Consider the following 19,063-nt stretch of genomic DNA (forward strand, 5'->3'; position numbering starts at 1 on the left):
CCTGCCCCTGAGCTCCAGGCTGGGGAGGCTAGCCCCCGTCCCCTCTCCTGCTGTCCTCCCTCCCCTGCAGCCTCTGAGTGTTGCGCCATCAGCGTTCTGGTCCACCTCTCCTGCAGGCAGCATGGGGTGGCATGGCTGGCTCTGGCCAGGTGGTGGGGCTGCGAGCTTCTGCTGCTCTGAGCAGCATGGTAACAGGGGTTGGATAAGGGGCACGGGGTTCCGGGGGCAGTCAGGGGACAGGGAGCAGGGGGCATTGGATAGGCATGGGTGTCCTGGGCGGGCTGTCGGGGCAGAGGTGTAGATAGGAGTCAGGGCAGTTGGGACAGGGAGCGTGGGGGCGGTTGGATGGGGCGGAGGTTGGGGGGCAGTCAGGGAACAGGGGGTTGGATAGGCATGGGAGTCCCGGGGGGCCTGTCTGGCGGTGGGGGTGTGGATAAGGGTCAGGGCAGTCAGGGGACAGGGAGCGTGGGGGTGGGGTCTCGGGGTGGTTAGGGGCAGGGGAGTCCCAGGAGGGGGTGGTCAGGGGACAAGGAGCAGGGGGAGTGGATGGGTCAGGTGTTCTGAGGGGGGCAGTCAGGGGCAGGAAGTGGGAGGGGGTGGATAGGTGGTGGAGGCCAGGCTGTTTAGGGAGGCACAGCCTTCCCTACCTGGCCCTCCATACGGTTTCGCAATGCCGATGTGGCCCTCGGGCCAAAAAGTTTGCCCACCCCTGTGCTACTACCTTTATAGATGCTCAGGAGCCCTTCTGTCTGTGAGCACTCTATTGCTATCTCCCTCTCCCGTCGTAAATGAGCCCTGGCACAGAGGTCACTACTCCTTGCTTCATCCTCCCATTCTGTTTGTTAGGTTTTTTTGTTTTTGTTTTGTTTTTTTTAAAGCAGCCTCCAACCACTCTGCTCTTTCACACTACCTCTCCCCACACAGGTCTGTGAAAAGAACAAAGCAAACTGCTCTGTCCCCTCTTCTCCTTAAAAACTAGCTATGGGTAAGCAATTTTATTCCCACCTTCCCGTCTGCTAAAGGAGCACAAGCACATACGCTGCTCTGCATCTTTTTTGTTCCTTCTCTTCTAGAGAAGGAGCCAGTGGCTCCCCATTCAGCCAACTCCTCTGCTGAACGTTCTACTCATCCTGGGCAAGTGGGTTTTTCAAGCCCTGTGATAGTTAACTTGGCATTAGTAACTCCATGAGCAAGTTCTCAACCTGAATTTGGTTTGCTTGATACATGTTCAATTTTTTCAAAGATTTTAGTCTGAAATATTTTCTTCCCTTGTGGTAGATTGGCTTGACTGTTTCTTAACTAACACATGCCAGTTGAGCATGGGAAGTCAGACTTGGCTGTGACAAATGACACGTGATAATTGATGTAAATATTTTGCAAGTGTCTTGAAAGAATATTTGCAAAAAACTTGAAATAATCTTTCCTTGTTAACAGGTCTCTGAAGGTTTGTCCTTTCTGCACAGCAGTGTGAAAATGGTCCATGGAAACATTACTCCTGAAAATATAATTTTGAATAAAAGTGGAGCATGGAAAATTATGGGATTTGATTTTTGTATTCAGTCAACAAATCCATCTGAACAAGAGGTAATAAGACTTTATTTTTGTCTGATTTGTCTGATTTTTACTTTAAATGCAGATAGTGTCTGAAACAGGCTGCCTGATCTACTAATTTTAGTGCTGTATCTAGTGCTACTAATTTCTCTACACCTCTTTTTTATTTATTTATTTTTAGTAGTAGTGGGGAGGCTATATGACATGATAGGTCATCAACCCTTTATTTCTGGAGGTCTGAGTTCAAATTCTGTCTTGGGTCACAACTGAAAATGAGTTTGAGCTGCCCCCTTAGACTAGGGATTGGGTTCTAGTCCTAGTATAGTGGTCAGTGAAAAATTCCGTGTACTTTGAAAACGAGTGTGTTTTCATCCTTGAGCCCCATTCACATTTGTTACAGAACTACTACATGCTCGATAGTTGTTGCTCAAAAGAAACTTAAGAGTGGATTAACAGGGACTAAATAGTTCAGGGAATTAGTAACGGTATGTGGAGTTTGTCTGTGCAGAGAACAGCATATACATCTACTGGTAGGTCAGTACAGGAGGAGGCCACCTTTTCCCCTAGTGCAACTTTTTTGAGGCAGCAGGTCACCAACCAGTCTTAGCACCAAGATGAACCAACAACAGCCCCATGGACAGGGCTACCCTCCTGCCACAGAGTGCAGTGTTCCTGGGATTACTGACGATTCTTATCCAAAAATACATTTAATTTCCTAAAGTAAAACAGGTAACATATTTTCTGTAGCTCTTTATTCCAAAGAATAATTTGTGCCTAAATATGTAAAGCATTCTTTGAAATGTTCATCAAGTTTCATAATTCTAAATCATCTTGGTGTGATATCTGCAACAGTCAAAGCATACCCATTTAGCTTATATAGCCACTTAGTCAGTTTTGCTTCACTCTGTTATTTTACTCATGGTGAATCTGAAGGAATTTGACTGTTTGCTGCTTATTGAGTAATTTCAATTTAAAATCTTAAACCTCTATATCTTCTTTCACTGTTGTTCTTACAGCTGAAGTTTCTATGTAAAGAATGGGACCCAAACGTGCCATCCTTGTGTCTTCCAAATCCTGAGTATTTGGCACCAGAATACATCCTTTCAGTGAGCTGCGAGACTGCCAGTGACATGTACTCTTTAGGAGCTGTCACGTATGCAGTATTTAATAAAGGGAAACCTATTTTTGAGATCAACAAGAAGGATATTTATAAAAGTTTCAGTAGACAGCTGGATCAGGTATCTGCTATACTTAGCAATATGTTCTGAATTTGAGTTTCACTCTTTAAATGTCTCAATGTTTAAAAGCAATTGCTACTTTAAAAAAGAAAAGGATATCTCAATGTAATACACAACATCGAGAGCTATAATATAAATGTAGTTACAATAACAGGTCACATCATACATGCTACCTCTTTAAATCAGTCTTTACAAAATACTTGGAATAAAAATAGATGCATAATTAAAATTGCCTGAATAAACTACTAGTGCTAACATTCTACCTGGGGCTTCTTATGTCTCCCGCCGTATGCTGCTAATATGGGATAGACATATGATGTGCCACTCTGACTGTGAGTAGAGCAAACAGGGTATCAACCACAGGACAATGAACAACTGTGTTAGCCATGTGGGAATTGCTGAGTTTAAATAAAAGGTGATGAAATCACCCACAGGTGAGAAATTGTGGGTGACTCCTCCCTCCCTCCCATCCCAACAGTTGAGTTGGAAGGATGCCCTCTCTCACTTACCTTCAGAGAAAGAGATTAACTTTTCTTTCTCCACCTCCTGTCTGCTGGAGGAAGAAAAGAGATGCTGAGTTATACTGATGTTCCTTAGGGCTTGTCTACACTGGCGACACTAAAGCACTGCCGCAGCAGCACTATAATGTGGCTTGTGTAGTCTCAGCAGAGCACTGGGTTTTAAAAAAATCCACCTCCACAAGAGGCGTAGCTCCCAGCGCTTGTGCACTATTTACACTGGCGCTTTACAGCACTGAAAGTTGCTGTGCTCGGGGGGAGGGGGTTTTCACACCCCTGAACGAGAAAGTTGCAGAGTTGTAAATTGCCAGTGTAGACAAGCCCTTAGTCACGTTCAATGCTCTATCATGACATACAGCTTACAATGCACTATTAAAGAGCCAGGCAGCCATATAGTTGAGCTCCGTAGTGCTTCAGAATTAAGCTATGTCTACACTACCACTTACATTGCTCAGGGGTATGAAATTCCACCCAAGTGAGTGACATGTTGCACTGACATAAGCGCTAGTGTGCACAGTGCTATATCAGTGGGAGAGCTTCTCCCGACAGCATAGCTTTTGCTGCTCACAGAGATGGTTTCATTATGCCGACAGGAGAGCGCTCTCCCATCGGCATAGAGCATCTTCACCACATGCACTGCCGTGGCACAGCTGTATCAGTACAGCTGTGCTGCTGCAGCACTGTATGTGTAGACATGGCCTTAGTAAACTCAGGTTTTAAACCAATGCCAGCATGCAGTGACACTGTAAGAAAAGAGATAGGAATGACCACAGCTGAAGTTTCTCGCGTTTATAAAAATTACATTTTATAAAATTTGCCTAATTAAAGTAGAACTAAAAAGCCATCAAATCAGTTGTCTTAAAATGAGTATGCAGAATTTTCTGTATTCATGAATCATGTACTTGAATTATTTGTACAGCTGAGTCACTTAAGCTCCACTACACTTCAGAATATACCAGAGGAAGTACGTGAACATGTAAAACTACTATTAAACGTAGCTCCTGCAGTCAGACCAGATGCAGATCAAATGACAAAGGTGAGTGCCTAGAAAATACTGCAGCTGCGAGAAACAGGGCTAATAACATGAACTTAGCTGTTGCTCTTTTCAATTGAAATTTTAAAATGTTTAGTTTAATTTTCTGTTAGTTGTCCTTAAAGGTACTACTTTTCCTTTTGTTTTATAACTGTCACATTCACTTTTATGTATCGAAACAAGGCTGTAAATTCCCAGGGAGGTAACCAAAGGCTGGGTAGTTGAGGAAGTAGCCTAATAATGTAGAAGTAATAAGTATACAGTACTTCTTGGTAAGCTTGCTCTTTTATTAAAACTTGTATTCATTCTTAGAGCTTTTGTAATGCGAAAAATAATGCTCTTCCATATAAAATAAACCAAGTTAGACAGACCATATCAGCCATTAAAATATTATCTGTTTCCTTTAAAAAGCTAGGCTCAAGCAGTTAACTGTTTTAATGATGAAGTTTACCTATCGGTCACAATACTACTTATTGTGTAAAAATGTACTTTTCTATTTATTAGATGTAGCCACTTAACTATAAAAGTTATGTTGATTTTATAATGCATTTGAGAAAGTAAATTAGATGATTATTTTACATATGCTACATTTACAATAGCATTGGTGGTGGTTTCTCTCCAAGATCACACTTTTTTATTCTTTATTTTTAGATACCATTCTTTGATGATGTTGGGGCAATGACACTCCAATATTTTGATTCTTTATTCCAAAGGGATAATCTTCAGAAATCACAGTTTTTTAAAGGGCTACCAAAGGTTCTACCGAAACTGCCTAAGGTTTGTTTTCCTTTATCTTTTAATATTTTTAAATGAAGTGTATTGGAGTCTGTGCACCTTCATTCTATACTGGACTGCAGTGAGATTGATAGAACATAGTAAGGAAGAAGAAGAGGTATGATAAACTTGTCTTATGTGGGAATACCCTACAGTTGCTGATACTCCTGGAGGTAAGAAAAAATGGCAACCTTGAACTCACATGGTAGCGAAATTTTCCTTGAAGAGTTCACTTACCTCCTCCAGGTTCATCCCACTTCTGCCCTATATTCCCCATTCCCATTGCTTTACAATCCTCATATTTCAAGGCTCTGTGAAGTAGTCCCCATCCTTCCAGTGCAGTTGGACCGACTGAACTCTTTTTTTTAGAGTTAGTCAGTGCTTCTCTATTTCTGAATGATGCAAAGCTTTCTTCCCCAAGAGGACTTGGCCCATTGTGCTTTTCGTGCTCTCAGACAGCCTAGAAAGCTAGAGACTGTCAGTCCAAATTTCTTCTCCTGTATGGCAGGCAGATGGTATGATAACACTGGCCCCATCCCCTTCCCTTTTTTGTTAATCTTAGTTTTTGTAGTCCCAAAGAAAATAAGAAGGAAAAAATACTTGTTTACCACATAATAGAATAACATTTGTGACCCGTGTGATTAAATTTCTTCATCTTTAATTAAACTTTCTTTTTGAACTATTTACAAATACAATTTACAAATACAAGTACAATCCTACTGCAGGAAGATCTAATGTTGAGTAATGTCTTTTTTTTTTTATACTTATCGATTTTCTCCATTGATTAATTATTTTTGTGACATTTTGGAGTTGGACAAAATTTCCAAGAGTTATGAAAGAAGGCAGGAACACACAGGGAAGCTATTAAGCCTTAAGTTTTTATTTTCCCCCCATTTCTATTGGTGGTAGTATATCAATGTTAAATACATCTCAATGAGTAGGCTTTCTAGAATCAACACTATCAGTGGCCATTTATTATATGCTTGTCCAGGCTAGATATGTCTGCAGGATTCTTGCAAGCAGAAGTAGAACCAAAGGTTGGAGGTGGCATTCAGCTGTAGGAAGGAAGTACTTTTCTTTTGTATTGTGAGTACAGGCTTCAAAGCTAGTGCACCTTGGAGTCCTGCAAAAGCTGAATTTTATGCTAATAATTCTTTATCTAGTCTTTAGAAAAACAGTATCGTATGTGACTTCCTTAATTTGGATTCATGATTTTAAATCCTATATACAGCCTCATTAAATTATAATAGCTTTTAAGTGGCATTAAATTAAGATGATTGAGAGTCCATTTGGACAGACTGTGTCTTAAATACAAACAGAAAAGAAAGCACAGCAGTATATAAAACTCGAGTTTACTCTTAAAGTAAGGTTCAGAACTGATGTATTTGTCTACTATTGTATAAACCTGACTTTTACAAAAAAATTTTTTGCTGAAATAAAATTAGAAAATAGTATTTTATTGCAATGCAAAGCAACCACACCTCTTTGTCTTTCTCTCTCAGCGTGTTATAGTGCAGCGAATTTTACCTTACTTGACCTCAGAGTTTGTGAACCCTGATATGGTACCCTTTGTTTTGCCTAATGTTCTGCTGATTGCTGAGGAGTGCACCAAAGAAGAGTACATCAAGCTAATTCTGCCTGATCTTGGCCCTGTTTTTAAACAGCAAGAACCAATCCAGGTAGATTAATGTTGTTTAAAAGTAAATCTCATTTTTTTCCTTCAAGGTTTTTCCTGACAAAATCCTAATCTATCTTCTATTAATTTCCTTGTTCCAATCTAACACAAACTTCCAAACCTCAGTTCTGCTCTGTAGCTGTCCAGAGAGATCAGTTTTGAGTGAAGCAAGGCATTTTGTCACCTGAAATGCACTGAGCCCACTGCCTCTGTAGCACACCTGCCCTTGACTGGTCCGGAATGCAATTTTAGCATGACAGACCATTCCCTCTCTAAATGGGCAATAGACCTTTCGTTAAGCATAATATTGTATTGATGTGGTGAGTCTAGAGTAACAAAAATCAGATCTGTAATTTACCATCAGACCTGTTCTGAGCAGGACTAAACAATACTGGATAAATTTGCTACCACTTTTTTTGCTGGTATTGACAAGCCCAAAGAGAGAACATAGGAATCTATGGTAAAGATTGGGGGGCTTTTTTCCTTCTCTCAAGAACTTTCAGATGATTAGGTGGCGGTGTGTCTGGCAATCTGATGGTCTATGTCAAATGTCCAAACAGACACTTCCTCAACCCTTTCTGCCTTCTTGAAAAGCTGTTGGGTTTTGGGGTTTTTATCACAAGTTCTAGTGTTGCTTTTCAAAAGAAGAAATTATGTTACCTTGGTGAAGTACCGTATTTTGCTTGGGGAATTACACATTTTTATGTCAAGTGTGGTTTCACTTTAGGAATTAACCTATTTTGTGCCAATACTGTGACTGTAATGCTGTGCTCCTTCAGTAAGGTCCAAATTCTGCCTTCTGACGCATATGTACAACTCCAGTTGAAGTAATTGGGAATTGCACATACACATCTGAGAGCAGAATTTGACTCCAGGTTTCTTTGGAAACTAGTGATTTCCATAATGGTATGTATGTCCAGAGTATGTTTCTATAGCTGAAGTTTAATAATGGACTATTTTGGAATTGTAAGACAAAAATCCACAAGCCTTGTGATTTTTTTTTTTTTAAAGGTCAGTATATTTGTGTTAATTTTTATTTGCTGTTTCAAAAATGCTATAACATGTCTAAGTGTCTTTTTATCTTCCATGCCTTCAGGCTAGCAACATGGTGAGTGTAAATACCATTGACTCTGTTATAAGAGTTTTTTTTATGTTTCAAAACTATATTGCTATAATAAACTTAAAATTGAAAGTGTAATGTTGCAGAATTAAAATCTGTGGTATTCATAACATTTTGTTTTGTTTTATAGATTTTGTTGATTTTCTTGCAAAAAATGGACTTGCTCCTAACCAAGACTCCACCAGATGAAATAAAGAATAGTGTCCTTCCAATGGTTTATAGAGCCTTAGAAGCACCTTCAATTCAGATTCAGGTGTAGTAACTATGGTTTTTCTTTAATAATGTATAAAACTTTCCTCTTTGCTGTGAAGGGATACTGTCAAATTATGTATACCTACAACTTTTCTCTCCTTAGAAGAGGAAGTTAAAACTTGTGCAACATATCTGAAGGATTATGCATTAATTCCAGAGTGTATTGTTGGACTTTCTCCCTACCTGACTAGAAAGAGATCAGTTAAGAAAACATGGATGTTCACCTAATCATGCCAAACGTTGTTGATTCACTGTTTTCCAGTGTATGAAAAATTTTGTCAAGCAGAGTGACACTTTCTGCTCAGGCCTGTTGCCTAAATAAGTATTAAATGCTTTTATTGCTTTGTCTTTTGCCTTTTTGGAATTTACTTTTTATGTACTGCCTAACACCAGTTATCCAGAAGCCTCCACAAAATCCTTGGATAAATGGGGGCTTCAGCCCTGCAAAGCTTAAGTCATGGGGGAAAGTAACTGACCTGTTGCTTAACTAGAATTTTGGATAACTGGAATTAAATTAACCAGGTTTTACCTGTCTCTATATCTTAGGTTAGTTTTACTATTCATAATTTAGTCTAAGTAATTATTCTAATTGGATACTTCTTTACTGTGGAGACACTTTTTTTAGTAGTCAGGTGGCATTTTAGGTGCTGTCACATATGTTGTTGATGTGAATTTAATTTTCATGTAACAAATCAAGTGAAATATAAATTTCAATTCTTTGATTTTCTGTGATTAAAAACTAGCTCTCTGTAAAGTGCTGCTTTGTGAAAATATAAGACATTTTTTGATCCAGATAATTTGTAGTTATGACACGAATGTAGCTCTTTTCATTCAAAGCGCTTTCCAGGCATGAATCCTCAAATTATGCTTTATTATTAGTAGTAGTAGTAATAGTAGTAGTACCAGTGTGGTTTTCATTAATATAGCATGTAGTAATAGTAACTGAATGGTGTATCAATAATATAAAAATATATGTTTTTAGTAAATCAGACTATTTGAAGTTCTAGCTTTTTAAAAATAAGTTAGGGATCAATTAGGTGACCACGTTTATTGTTTGTTGAAGAGGCTGTATTGAGAATGTTTGAACACACACACACTGTAAGAGCAAAAATACAGTATTAGTTAAAACATTCTCAATACAGCCTCTTCAACAAACAATAAACGTGGTCACCTAATTGATATATATATTACTAATTTTACTGTAAAGTGAAGTTTTTAAAAACTCCTATGGTTGTTTATTTACAGGAACTTTGCCTTAACATAATTCCTACGTTTGCCAACCTAATAGACTACCCATCAATGAAAAATGCATTAATACCAAGAATTAAAAATGCATGTTTGCAAACTTCCTCTCTTGCTGTAAGTAAACTAATGTTCTTGATCTCTCCATCCCCTACTCCCAAAACATTAAAATAGTGCTTAGATAATTTTGGCTTTTCTGTTGTTGCTTTAATTGTTATCAACATGCTTCAGGAAAGCAAGAGCCTTGTACAGAAAACAGAGCAACCCCTACCATAATACTGTGCATTCACTTCAGATTTTTCTAAAAGTATTGCCGTTTGTTCAGTAACTAATATGCAATCACTTGTGTTTCAGTGATGCAAAACTTTCTTTTGTGTTTTTTAAAAAGAACTGTTCTCGATTTTTTTTTCCTTTGTATACTTCTTTTTGTTATATGAAAATGCTAGCTAATGTGAAAAGTAATTGTCTAGTGCTCGTTGATATGAATTCTATAAACTTTCAAAGTAGTTTTCTGGGTTTCTCCCCCCAATTCCCCATCCTAGCAACCATGGGAAATGTCTTAGGCCTGGGCTACACTAGTGCGGGGGGAGACGGGTTCGAACTAAGATATGCAACCTCAGCTACGCTAGTCGCGTATTAGCTGGCTTGCTATTCGCGAACAGCGTAGCTGAAGTCGAAGTATCTTAGTTCGACTTACCTGGCCATCCTCATGGCAGCGAGTCAACTCTGCTTACTCCTCCGGCCGAGGTGGAGTATGGGCGTCGATTCGGGGATCGATTTAATGCGTCTAGATGAGACATGATAAATCAATCCCCGATACATTGAACACTACCTGCTGATCCAGAGGGTAGTATAGACGTACCCTTATTCCTTGAGGAAATCCAAGACATAAGCTGTGATGTGTGGGAAGAAATCCTGCAGGATACTGCAGGTTCCTCCAGTTTCTACATTGTGAGTTGCACAACTTATGGTTCTGTATCACTCTAAGTGACATCTGCTTAATTTAGTAAACTACAGCAAGAGTGTATTGTTCATGATCACTGCAAAGGCAATGTCACAACAGAACACTAAATTCTATCCTCGTTTGTCTAGTGCATAGTATCAAGTGTAAAATTAGTTTAATTCTAATACACTTTCTGTTGGGGGACTATATCAAACACAAGTCGATGAACTGTACTGAAAAGTAGTACAGTCTATATTTTCCTACTCTAAATTTTTGATAATGAAAGAGCTAGTATTAGAATCGGTCTCTTGCAAAATGGAATGTTTTCAATGTGCTGTTTTTCCCCAAGCAGGTTATGTTTAGTACTGGAAATTAAAATAAACTTCTGACATTTCAGCAAAACAAATGGGTTGTGGGGGATATACACTGCATGGAACATGGAAATATTCAAAACACAAGACCTGGTAGTAATGGGGGACTTCACCCACACATCTGTTGAAAAGTAATAAGGCAAAACACAGAATTTCCAATAAGTTCTTGGAATGTATTGGGGACAAGTTGTTTTTGTTTCAGAAAGTGGAAGAAGTAATGAGGGAGACAGACATATTAGACTTGATTGTGACCAGCAGGGAGGAATTGGGTATGAATCTGAAGGTGAAAGGCAATTTTGGTGCAAATGATCATGAAATGATCGATTTCAAGATTCTAAGGAAAGGAAGGAGTTGAGAGCAACAGAATAAGAAGATGGAACTTCAAAAAAGTAAACTTTAACAAACTCAGAGAATTGGTAGGTAAGGTCCCAACAGAAGAAAATCTAAGGGATACAGAAGTTCAGAAGAGTTGGCAGTTTCTCAAGGAGACTTTATTAAAGGCACAACTGCAAGTTATCCCAATGCAAAGGAAAGATAGGAAGAATAGTAAGAGGCAATGTGGCTCCATCAGAAGCTCTTGGATGACTTGAAAATCAAAATGGAATTCCACAAAAAGTGGAAACATGGATGAATTGATAAGGAGTAGTACAAAAGAATAGCATAAGGATGTAGGAACAAAATCAGAAAGGCCGCACAAAATGAGTTTTCCCCTAGAAAGGGACAAAAAATGCAATAAGAAGAGCTTATTTAAATGCATTAGGAGCAAGAGAAAGATGAAGGAAAGTGTAAGTTCTCTACTTAGCGGGGAAGGAGAGCTAATAACTGATGACATCAAGAAGGCATTAAACAACTCAGCCAATCTTAATGCTGACTGGATACTCAACACAATTAATATTAACAACAAGGAGGAAGGAACGCAAGCCAAAATAGGGAATGAACAGGTTAAAGACTATTTAGATAAATTAGATGCATTCAAGTTAGCAGGGCCTGATAAAATTCAACTTAGAGTACTTCAGGAACTAGCTGAAGAAATCTCTGAACCCATTAGTAATTATCTTTGAACACTCCTGGAGGATGGGTGAGGTCCTAGAAGACTTGGAGAAGGGCAAACAGAGAGTAACTATCTTTAAAAAGGGGAGTAAAGAGGACAGGGAATCCAGTTAGCTAAACCTTGATACCTGGAAAGATACTGAAACAAATTATTAAACAATCAGTTTGTAAGCACCTAGAATAAAATAAAATGGGTGGATGAATGGATTTGTCAAAAACAAATCATACTAAAAACCTACTTTCTTTCTTTGACAGGGTAACTGACCAAGTGGGTGGGTTGAGGTGCAGGAGAGAAGCAGTAGACATGATGTATTTTGATTTTTAGTAAGGTTTTTGACAGTCTCAAATTACATTCTTATAAGCAAACTTGGGAAACGTGACTAGATGAAATTACTATAAGGTGGGTGCACAGCTGTTTGAAAGATCATACTCAGAGTAGTTATCAGTGATTCCCTGTCAAACTGGGAGGGTGTATGTAGTGGAGTCCCACTGGAGAGTCAATCCTGGGTTCCAGTACTATTCAGTATTTTCATTAATGACTTGGATAATGGAGCAGAAAATGTGCTTACAAAATGCAACATGGACAAATTGGAGAATGTCAGAAATCTACAATTCAATAAAGAAATTCAATAAAGACAAGTGCAAAGTATTTCACTTAAGAAGGAAAAATCAAACGCACAACTGAAAAATGGGGAATAACTTGAGGTTGTAGGACTGCTGAAAAGGATGTGGAGGTTATAGTGGAGCACAAACTGACCATGAGTCAACAATGTGATGCAGTTGTGGAATGAAAGCTAATATTTTGAGGTATATTAACAGGACTGTTGTATGTAAGACATGGGAGGTAACTGTTGTGTTGTGTTCTGCTCGGCACTGTTGAGGCCTCAGCTGGAGAATAGCATCCAGTTCTGGGTGCCACACTTTAGGAAAGATGTGAACAAATTGGAGAAAGTCCAGTGAAGAACAATAAAGTGATAAAAGATTTAGAAAACCTGACCTATGAGGAAAGGTTTAAAAAAAACCTGGGCATGTTCAGTCTTCTTTTCTCAAGACTAAAGTGGAAACCTCAATAACTGTCTTCAGACATGTTAAAGGCTATAATAAAAGAGGATTGTGATCAATTGTTCTCCATGTCCACTGAAAGGAGGAGAAGAAGTGATGGGCTTAATCTGCAGCAAGGGAGATTTAGGATACATACTAGGAAAACATATTAACTATAAAAGTAGTTAAGCAGTGGAATAAGCTTCCAAGAGAGGTTATGGAAGGCTTTTAAGAACTGGTTGGACAAACATCTGTCAGGGATGGTCCAGGTTTATTTTGTCCTGTTTTAGTATGGGGGCTGGACTTGATGACTTCTCAAGGTCCATTCTAGCATTTCTGTGGTTCAAGATACCATTTTTTACAATAATGTTTAATCATAACTGTGTATTAGAGGACTTTGGGTTCTAGCTATTTCAATCTTGTAAAAATGTAGTTTGTCCAGTTATTTTAGTCTTTGTCTTAACACTTTTGTTAAAATAGAATTTAAGATTTTTGTATTTAATCTGTTTTTATAAAGATTTAAAATTCATGTCTTTTTAAAGTGTTAATTTTTAGTCAAAAATAGAGGTTAGAGATGTTACTTAACTTCTGTTACATATTTAATAGGTCCGCGTGAACTCCTTAGTGTGCTTAGGAAAGATTTTGGAATATTTGGATAAGTGGTTTGTACTTGATGACATTCTACCCTTTCTACAACAAATTCCATCCAAGGAACCTGCAGTGCTTATGGGAATTTTAGGTAATGAATATTTAATTTCCCTTCTTGTTACAGTTTTGTTGTTGTAATCTCTATATGGCATATTGGAAGTGCTGTATGTGTTCCATAGCTAACAATTTATGTAAAAGCCTATTAGCTGTTTCTGACTTCTCAGAGATTTCCTTTTTGTATTCCCAATGCTCCTCTGTTCTCTATTGTATTTGTAGTCTATGGGCTCAGTTCAGTCACAAGTATCCTCAACAGCTGTTGACCTATGGAGCGTCTATGGGTCCTTTGGTCTCCACAGCTGCAGGGGCTATCTGAATCTGCCTGAGAGCACTATAAATCACTGTCACCTCCTGTTTCCTCTTCAGTAGTTAAATTGTAAAATCTGACTTTCCAAATAGCTTTGCTGTCCAGCAAAGAATTCCTTTACACTGCCCAGTTGCATTTCTCTTAAGCAATTTCTTTCTGGATGCTAATAGTCTGGGTTCTCTGATCCACCAAGTTTACTGTGTGACACTTAAGTTATACAAAATGAGCTGAAACTGACTGGAAAATGTTCCAGGAGAATTCCTCCTCTGCAGAGGGGAATCTCCATTGCCATGGGTATCCCCCAGCAAGGGGAGGGGGCAGGCGAGTAGGGGCATATCTGGAGGGGCATATAATGAGGCTCGGCTATGACTGATCTCGGTTGACTGAGAATAAGGGAGTCATAATTCTCTCCCAGTTGATGTCCCATCTGCACTGTGCCCAAGCTCTGCTCGGACACCATGGAGAATAAAGCCTTAATTTTGGAATGGTGTGCAAAAATAAACTGTGTAGACCTCTTGGATTATGTAGTCAGACCTCTTGATTAATATAGGCCTAAGCTTCCAGAAGGAACCCCTCCAGAAAGTAAGTAGACCACAACACAAGTAGACACTGCCAAGGGCAGGTCATGAACTCTCAGTATACGGGTGTCACTTGGGTTCAACAGCCACAAGAAGTTACCTTGAACCACCCAGTTACTCCTTTCTTTTGTTCTGAATGTTAGGAAGTCAAGGTACCATTTGAGTGGGGCTGGGAGCCCTTCCCCCCGAGTTTTGTAGGTGTGCAAGCTCCCAGGTGGAGCTCTTAACTACAGTTAGTACAGAGGTGAAAGTGGGCCAGTACAGCATACCGGTAAGAAGTGGCCACCGGTACAGGCCCGTACACAGCCGATGACAGTGCTTTAACGTAGCTGCCTCTTTTGCCCCCTGCTGTCAGCGGCCCTGATAATAGGGACCCTACCAGCAGGGCCACCAACAGGGTGGGGGCGAAAGCGGCAGCTTCCCCAGGGCCTGGCAATTTAAAAGGGCCCGGGGCTACCGGCCACTGCTACTGCAGCAGTGGCCGGTAGCCCCGGGCCCTTTAAATTGCCGCCGGAGCCCCAGGCAGCATGGGCCGGGCAGCGCTGAAGGGCTGGCTGGGGGAGGCTGACCCCCAGCCCTGCCCCTTTGGGGGCCCAGAGGTGGTCCCCTGTACTGGTAAACCTTTTATGTTACATTTCACACTAACTCAGGGGTAAAGTAAGTTCTACAGAGGAGAGCTGGGGCAGAGAGTCAGTATTTTGTTTACAGACGCAGGGTGATTAAAGATAAGAAAGGGCTGGTGATTAAATTAAGGATCTGGAAGTTTAGCCTGTAAAACAGGAGTCCCTGGGAAAGTGGGTGGGTAGGAAGGAGAAGAGGTTGTTTTAGAGAGAACATAGCCAAGCCCTCTGAGCCAAGGTTACATTCAGAAAGGGGGGAGATTTGGGGGCATAGGTGAAAAGAAGGGCCCAAACCCAAGGGAAGGGATAGCAGTGGTATAGAGAAGTTCCCACTCTACCTGTGGTACTTATGTGGTCCCATCACCATAGTATCTGAGTGCCTCACACTGTCTAACCTAGTTCTCCTCACACAGCCCTTCGGTGAGGTAGAGCAGTGCTGTTATCCGCATTATACAGAAGGGGCACTGAGGCACACAAAGACTAAAGGCCAGATTTTCAAAGATATTTAGGCACCTAGTGGGATTCTCAAAAGTGCCTAGAAGGTTAGGTGCTTTGTAAACCCCACTAGATGCCTAGCTGCACCTTTGGTGCCTAAAAAGTTTTGAAACTTTGTCCCTAAGGCACTGGCCTGAGATCATACAGGAAGTCTATGGGGGAAGTAGAACCCAGGTCTTTCAGGGGTAGCTCCCTATCCAGCAGACCAGCCTATCTATCTCCTGCATGCTGCAAAAAAAAGAGGACTCTGATAGATGGAAGCAAAACAAAGGTGGCCAGTTCTCTGAGACTCCAGCAAATGGTCCCAGGTGGCTAGGATGGATGTCATGGCTGACAGCATAAAAAGCAGCACTGAGGTCAGGAAGGATGGAGAATGAGAGTCAGATGAGAGGAGATCACTTAACTCCCAAGGGGTGACAGGTTCTGCCCCATGCTGGGTTGTAGAGCAATGGCTGCTGTGAAATTTTACATTTTAAAGAAAAAACATTTTGTTCTGTCATTTTTTGTTCTGAGTTCAAGAAAAGGAAGGAATCAGAAAGTGTCATATAAGTATCAGATGTGTTTATGCCTCAAATTCTTAGGGTTTCAGCTGTATTCAGGCCAATTCCAGAACAACGAACAGAAATTGCATCCACAGAGTCAAAAAAGTCGACTGTTATTATGACGTTGATTTTGTATTATTCACTGGGGACCATCTGTGTGCTCAGCAGTGTTCAGAATATGCTAGAAAATGTAATCCCTGCGCCAATGTGTATAAAATGTGTAGCCCTGGATAAGATTGCTTAGATATTTAAGTATGAAGTGTATAGTTATTAAGCACACGTTAATATCTGTGAGTGGAGGCACTGGTGGCAATAGATGTTTTACTGGATTAAGGACTAGAAGGTTTGACCCTCCAACTTTCTTTCAAGAGGAAGAGTTGCCCAGTGCTCCTGTGCCTGTTTATTTTCTTTTCCTGCCGGCAGTGCCCCTGATATACCTCTGAAGTCTCAATTTTTTTCTCAACTTTAAAATGTGGAATTTTCTTGGTGTTTGGTTTTAAATATTCTCCTGTGAGAACTGCAACTCAATCACTGTAGTGTTGTGTAGTGTTGTGTTTAAGAGCCTTCTGGAAAGTAACTAGCCTTTAAATGGAAGTAGAACCCCTAGAGCCCCAGTCAGGTGCAGTATAAACTCCCAGGGCCTTGGCCTAGTAGGTTGTTTCCAAAGTTAAATGATCAATTCTAAGCTTGGTGAACTGCAAAAAAGTGATAGAAAGTAATCTAGATTTTTCTATGATTGTTTCAATTGTTGAGTCAAAGGTTAGTAACAAAGTAAGAATATATATTCAAATTTTAAACCTAACCAGTGTCTCTTAAGTAACCTGACACAAGGTGTGAGAACATGTTAGTATTAGAGCTGAGTGGGTCTAATATTTATTTAATTCTCTTTTTTTAGATACGGTGCTACTATCCACTAATTTCTAAGTTATTATCTGCCCAAAACCCCGCACAAATCCTAGAGTTTTCAGGTGCCTAAATAGCCCCTGGAATCATGGTTAAAGTCCCCGTCTACTCTTCCTCCCCCGCTCCCTCCCCTCACCACCACCACCACCACCAAAATCTGAAATGCTGCCCCTGACAGGAAACCCTGTCTTTTTGTGCCCAGACCTTCACCTTTGTTTTTTCTAGTTTTGTGTTTAGTTGCAAATGAATTAGTTTCTTTATGAACAGTTTTTTCTCTGATACTCTGACTTTTGAGTCCTGTGTTCAGTTTTATTATCAGTACATACAGTATGTATAGTTTTCTTGGAGCTCATTCACAATATTAACCACTAAACTACCGATCTTGCTATTTTAATGTTCTATATCAGGTATTTACAAATGTACATTTACTCATAAGAAGTTGGGAATTACCAAAGAACAACTTGCGGGAAAAGTATTACCCCATCTTATTCCTCTTAGTATTGAGAACAATCTTAATTTCAATCAGGTACGAACTCAGTTTTAATTGTTTTTGCACACTTTTACCTAATGAGCTGGTCTAGAAGGAGATAGTTCTCTGACAAAATAGTTTATATGTTAGTGTGTTTCAATGTGACTATAATCAATGATAAAGGCGTCCCATGATACTGTCAGAATTGATAGGCTTAAAGAGCAGTGTTTTGTATAGTGGATCTAGTCAGTAATTCTAATTTAAGATTCTAAATGTGATGTTTTCATCTTTAAACCTGTTGCATCCATTAGTTATCATTAGATCTTCAGTTTTCCTCTCACTCTATCTTAAATTAAATTTTCTCCTAGAATATTTTCACTAATATTTGCCAATAAAATCCAGTGTAGCTTATAGTTGTTAAAAGCATGAGAGAGTACGTAGTTCAGAATAACAGCTAAAAGACCTACGTTTACTTTCTGGCATTTTAGAGCATTTCTGGTCTTCTAGCCAGAATGTCAGCACTCGAAAAAGTAAGTAAATATTTCAAACCATGGGACTAAAAATAGAGGAACTGAAGTCAGCATGTCACTTCTCTGACCCATACTCCTTCTACTCATCTGTTGTTTTTACACTATAGACAATGATTTAATCAAGAGACTGACTACAAACCTGTCTGAATTTGCAGATGATTGATGTAAACTATAAACACTATGGAAAAATTTAAACAAGATTAACTCTATAAGGCTGATGGAAAATTTTACATTAGCAAACATATGATACCATTCAAATATGCCACAAAAATATTCAGGACAAAATGTAATGGGGTTTAATCAAAGCATCAGAAACAAAAGGGCCATGGAGTAATATTGCAATGTCTTCTAAATGTGTCCTGGTAATGTAATTAACCACCTAATTTTAATACAATACAAATCAAAAGCTAGAATGCATTCTTAATGTTTCCACTCGCAGCACTTGCAAACAAAGCTGCCAGTAGTCTAGCAATGCGAATATATTGCTGTAAACAAAACAAAAAAAAGAAACGTGAATTCCTAAGAGGAAATTTTTAGAAAGTAAATTGGCTAAGTAACACCCCATCTTTTACTTGGAGCTGCCTGAGAGACCCTGTCACTGTCTACTTCCTGTCTACAGTTTTAGCACCACATTACTCTGCTCATAGTGGGGGTATACTACATGCAAAATAGCAAAAACAGATAAACTTAACAGGCTTTTAGAAAAATTACTTTATCTGTGCATACCTAATATAGGTTTTATAAACATGCTGAACAATTGTTTAAAATTCTATATAACTGGATTTCTAGCAATAAAAAATGTTAGAATACAATGCATTTTTTTATATATTTACCATCACAATGCAAAATCTTAACTTTTCACCCATTTCCTTTATAGTTCAATTCCTTCATTTCTGTCATAAAAGATATGCTTAGTAGATTGGAGGTTGAACATAAGACCAAACTTGAACAACTTCATATTATGCAAGAACAGCAAAAGTAAGTGTGTGGGTTGTAATGAGGTGTAAGTTCCACCTGTATGAGCAAATGTGAAACATCTCTAGCTGTAGCAGCACATGCAGTAGAGCAGGGATAGGCAACCTTTGGCACGTGGCTCGCCAGGGTAA

At 39.4% G+C, this 19,063-nt stretch overlaps 1 protein-coding gene across 1 annotated transcript in view; it reads left to right on the forward strand.

The window, feature by feature from the left end:
- SCYL2 (SCY1 like pseudokinase 2) overlaps positions 1-19,063 on the forward strand; it is a 53,149-nt gene that overhangs the window by 22,122 nt on the left and 11,964 nt on the right. Inside the window, exons 5-14 of the mRNA XM_054028847.1 lie at positions 1,435-1,584; positions 2,568-2,789; positions 4,227-4,343; positions 4,992-5,117; positions 6,617-6,793; positions 8,040-8,162; positions 9,407-9,520; positions 13,415-13,547; positions 17,366-17,484; positions 18,835-18,935. Of these exons, the coding sequence (XP_053884822.1) occupies positions 1,435-1,584; positions 2,568-2,789; positions 4,227-4,343; positions 4,992-5,117; positions 6,617-6,793; positions 8,040-8,162; positions 9,407-9,520; positions 13,415-13,547; positions 17,366-17,484; positions 18,835-18,935 (1,382 nt within the window). The remainder of the gene's footprint in view (positions 1-1,434; positions 1,585-2,567; positions 2,790-4,226; positions 4,344-4,991; positions 5,118-6,616; positions 6,794-8,039; positions 8,163-9,406; positions 9,521-13,414; positions 13,548-17,365; positions 17,485-18,834; positions 18,936-19,063) is intronic.

This window comes from Malaclemys terrapin, chromosome 1, assembly GCF_027887155.1.
Source record: "Malaclemys terrapin pileata isolate rMalTer1 chromosome 1, rMalTer1.hap1, whole genome shotgun sequence".
Classification (NCBI taxonomy): domain Eukaryota; kingdom Metazoa; phylum Chordata; order Testudines; family Emydidae; genus Malaclemys; species Malaclemys terrapin.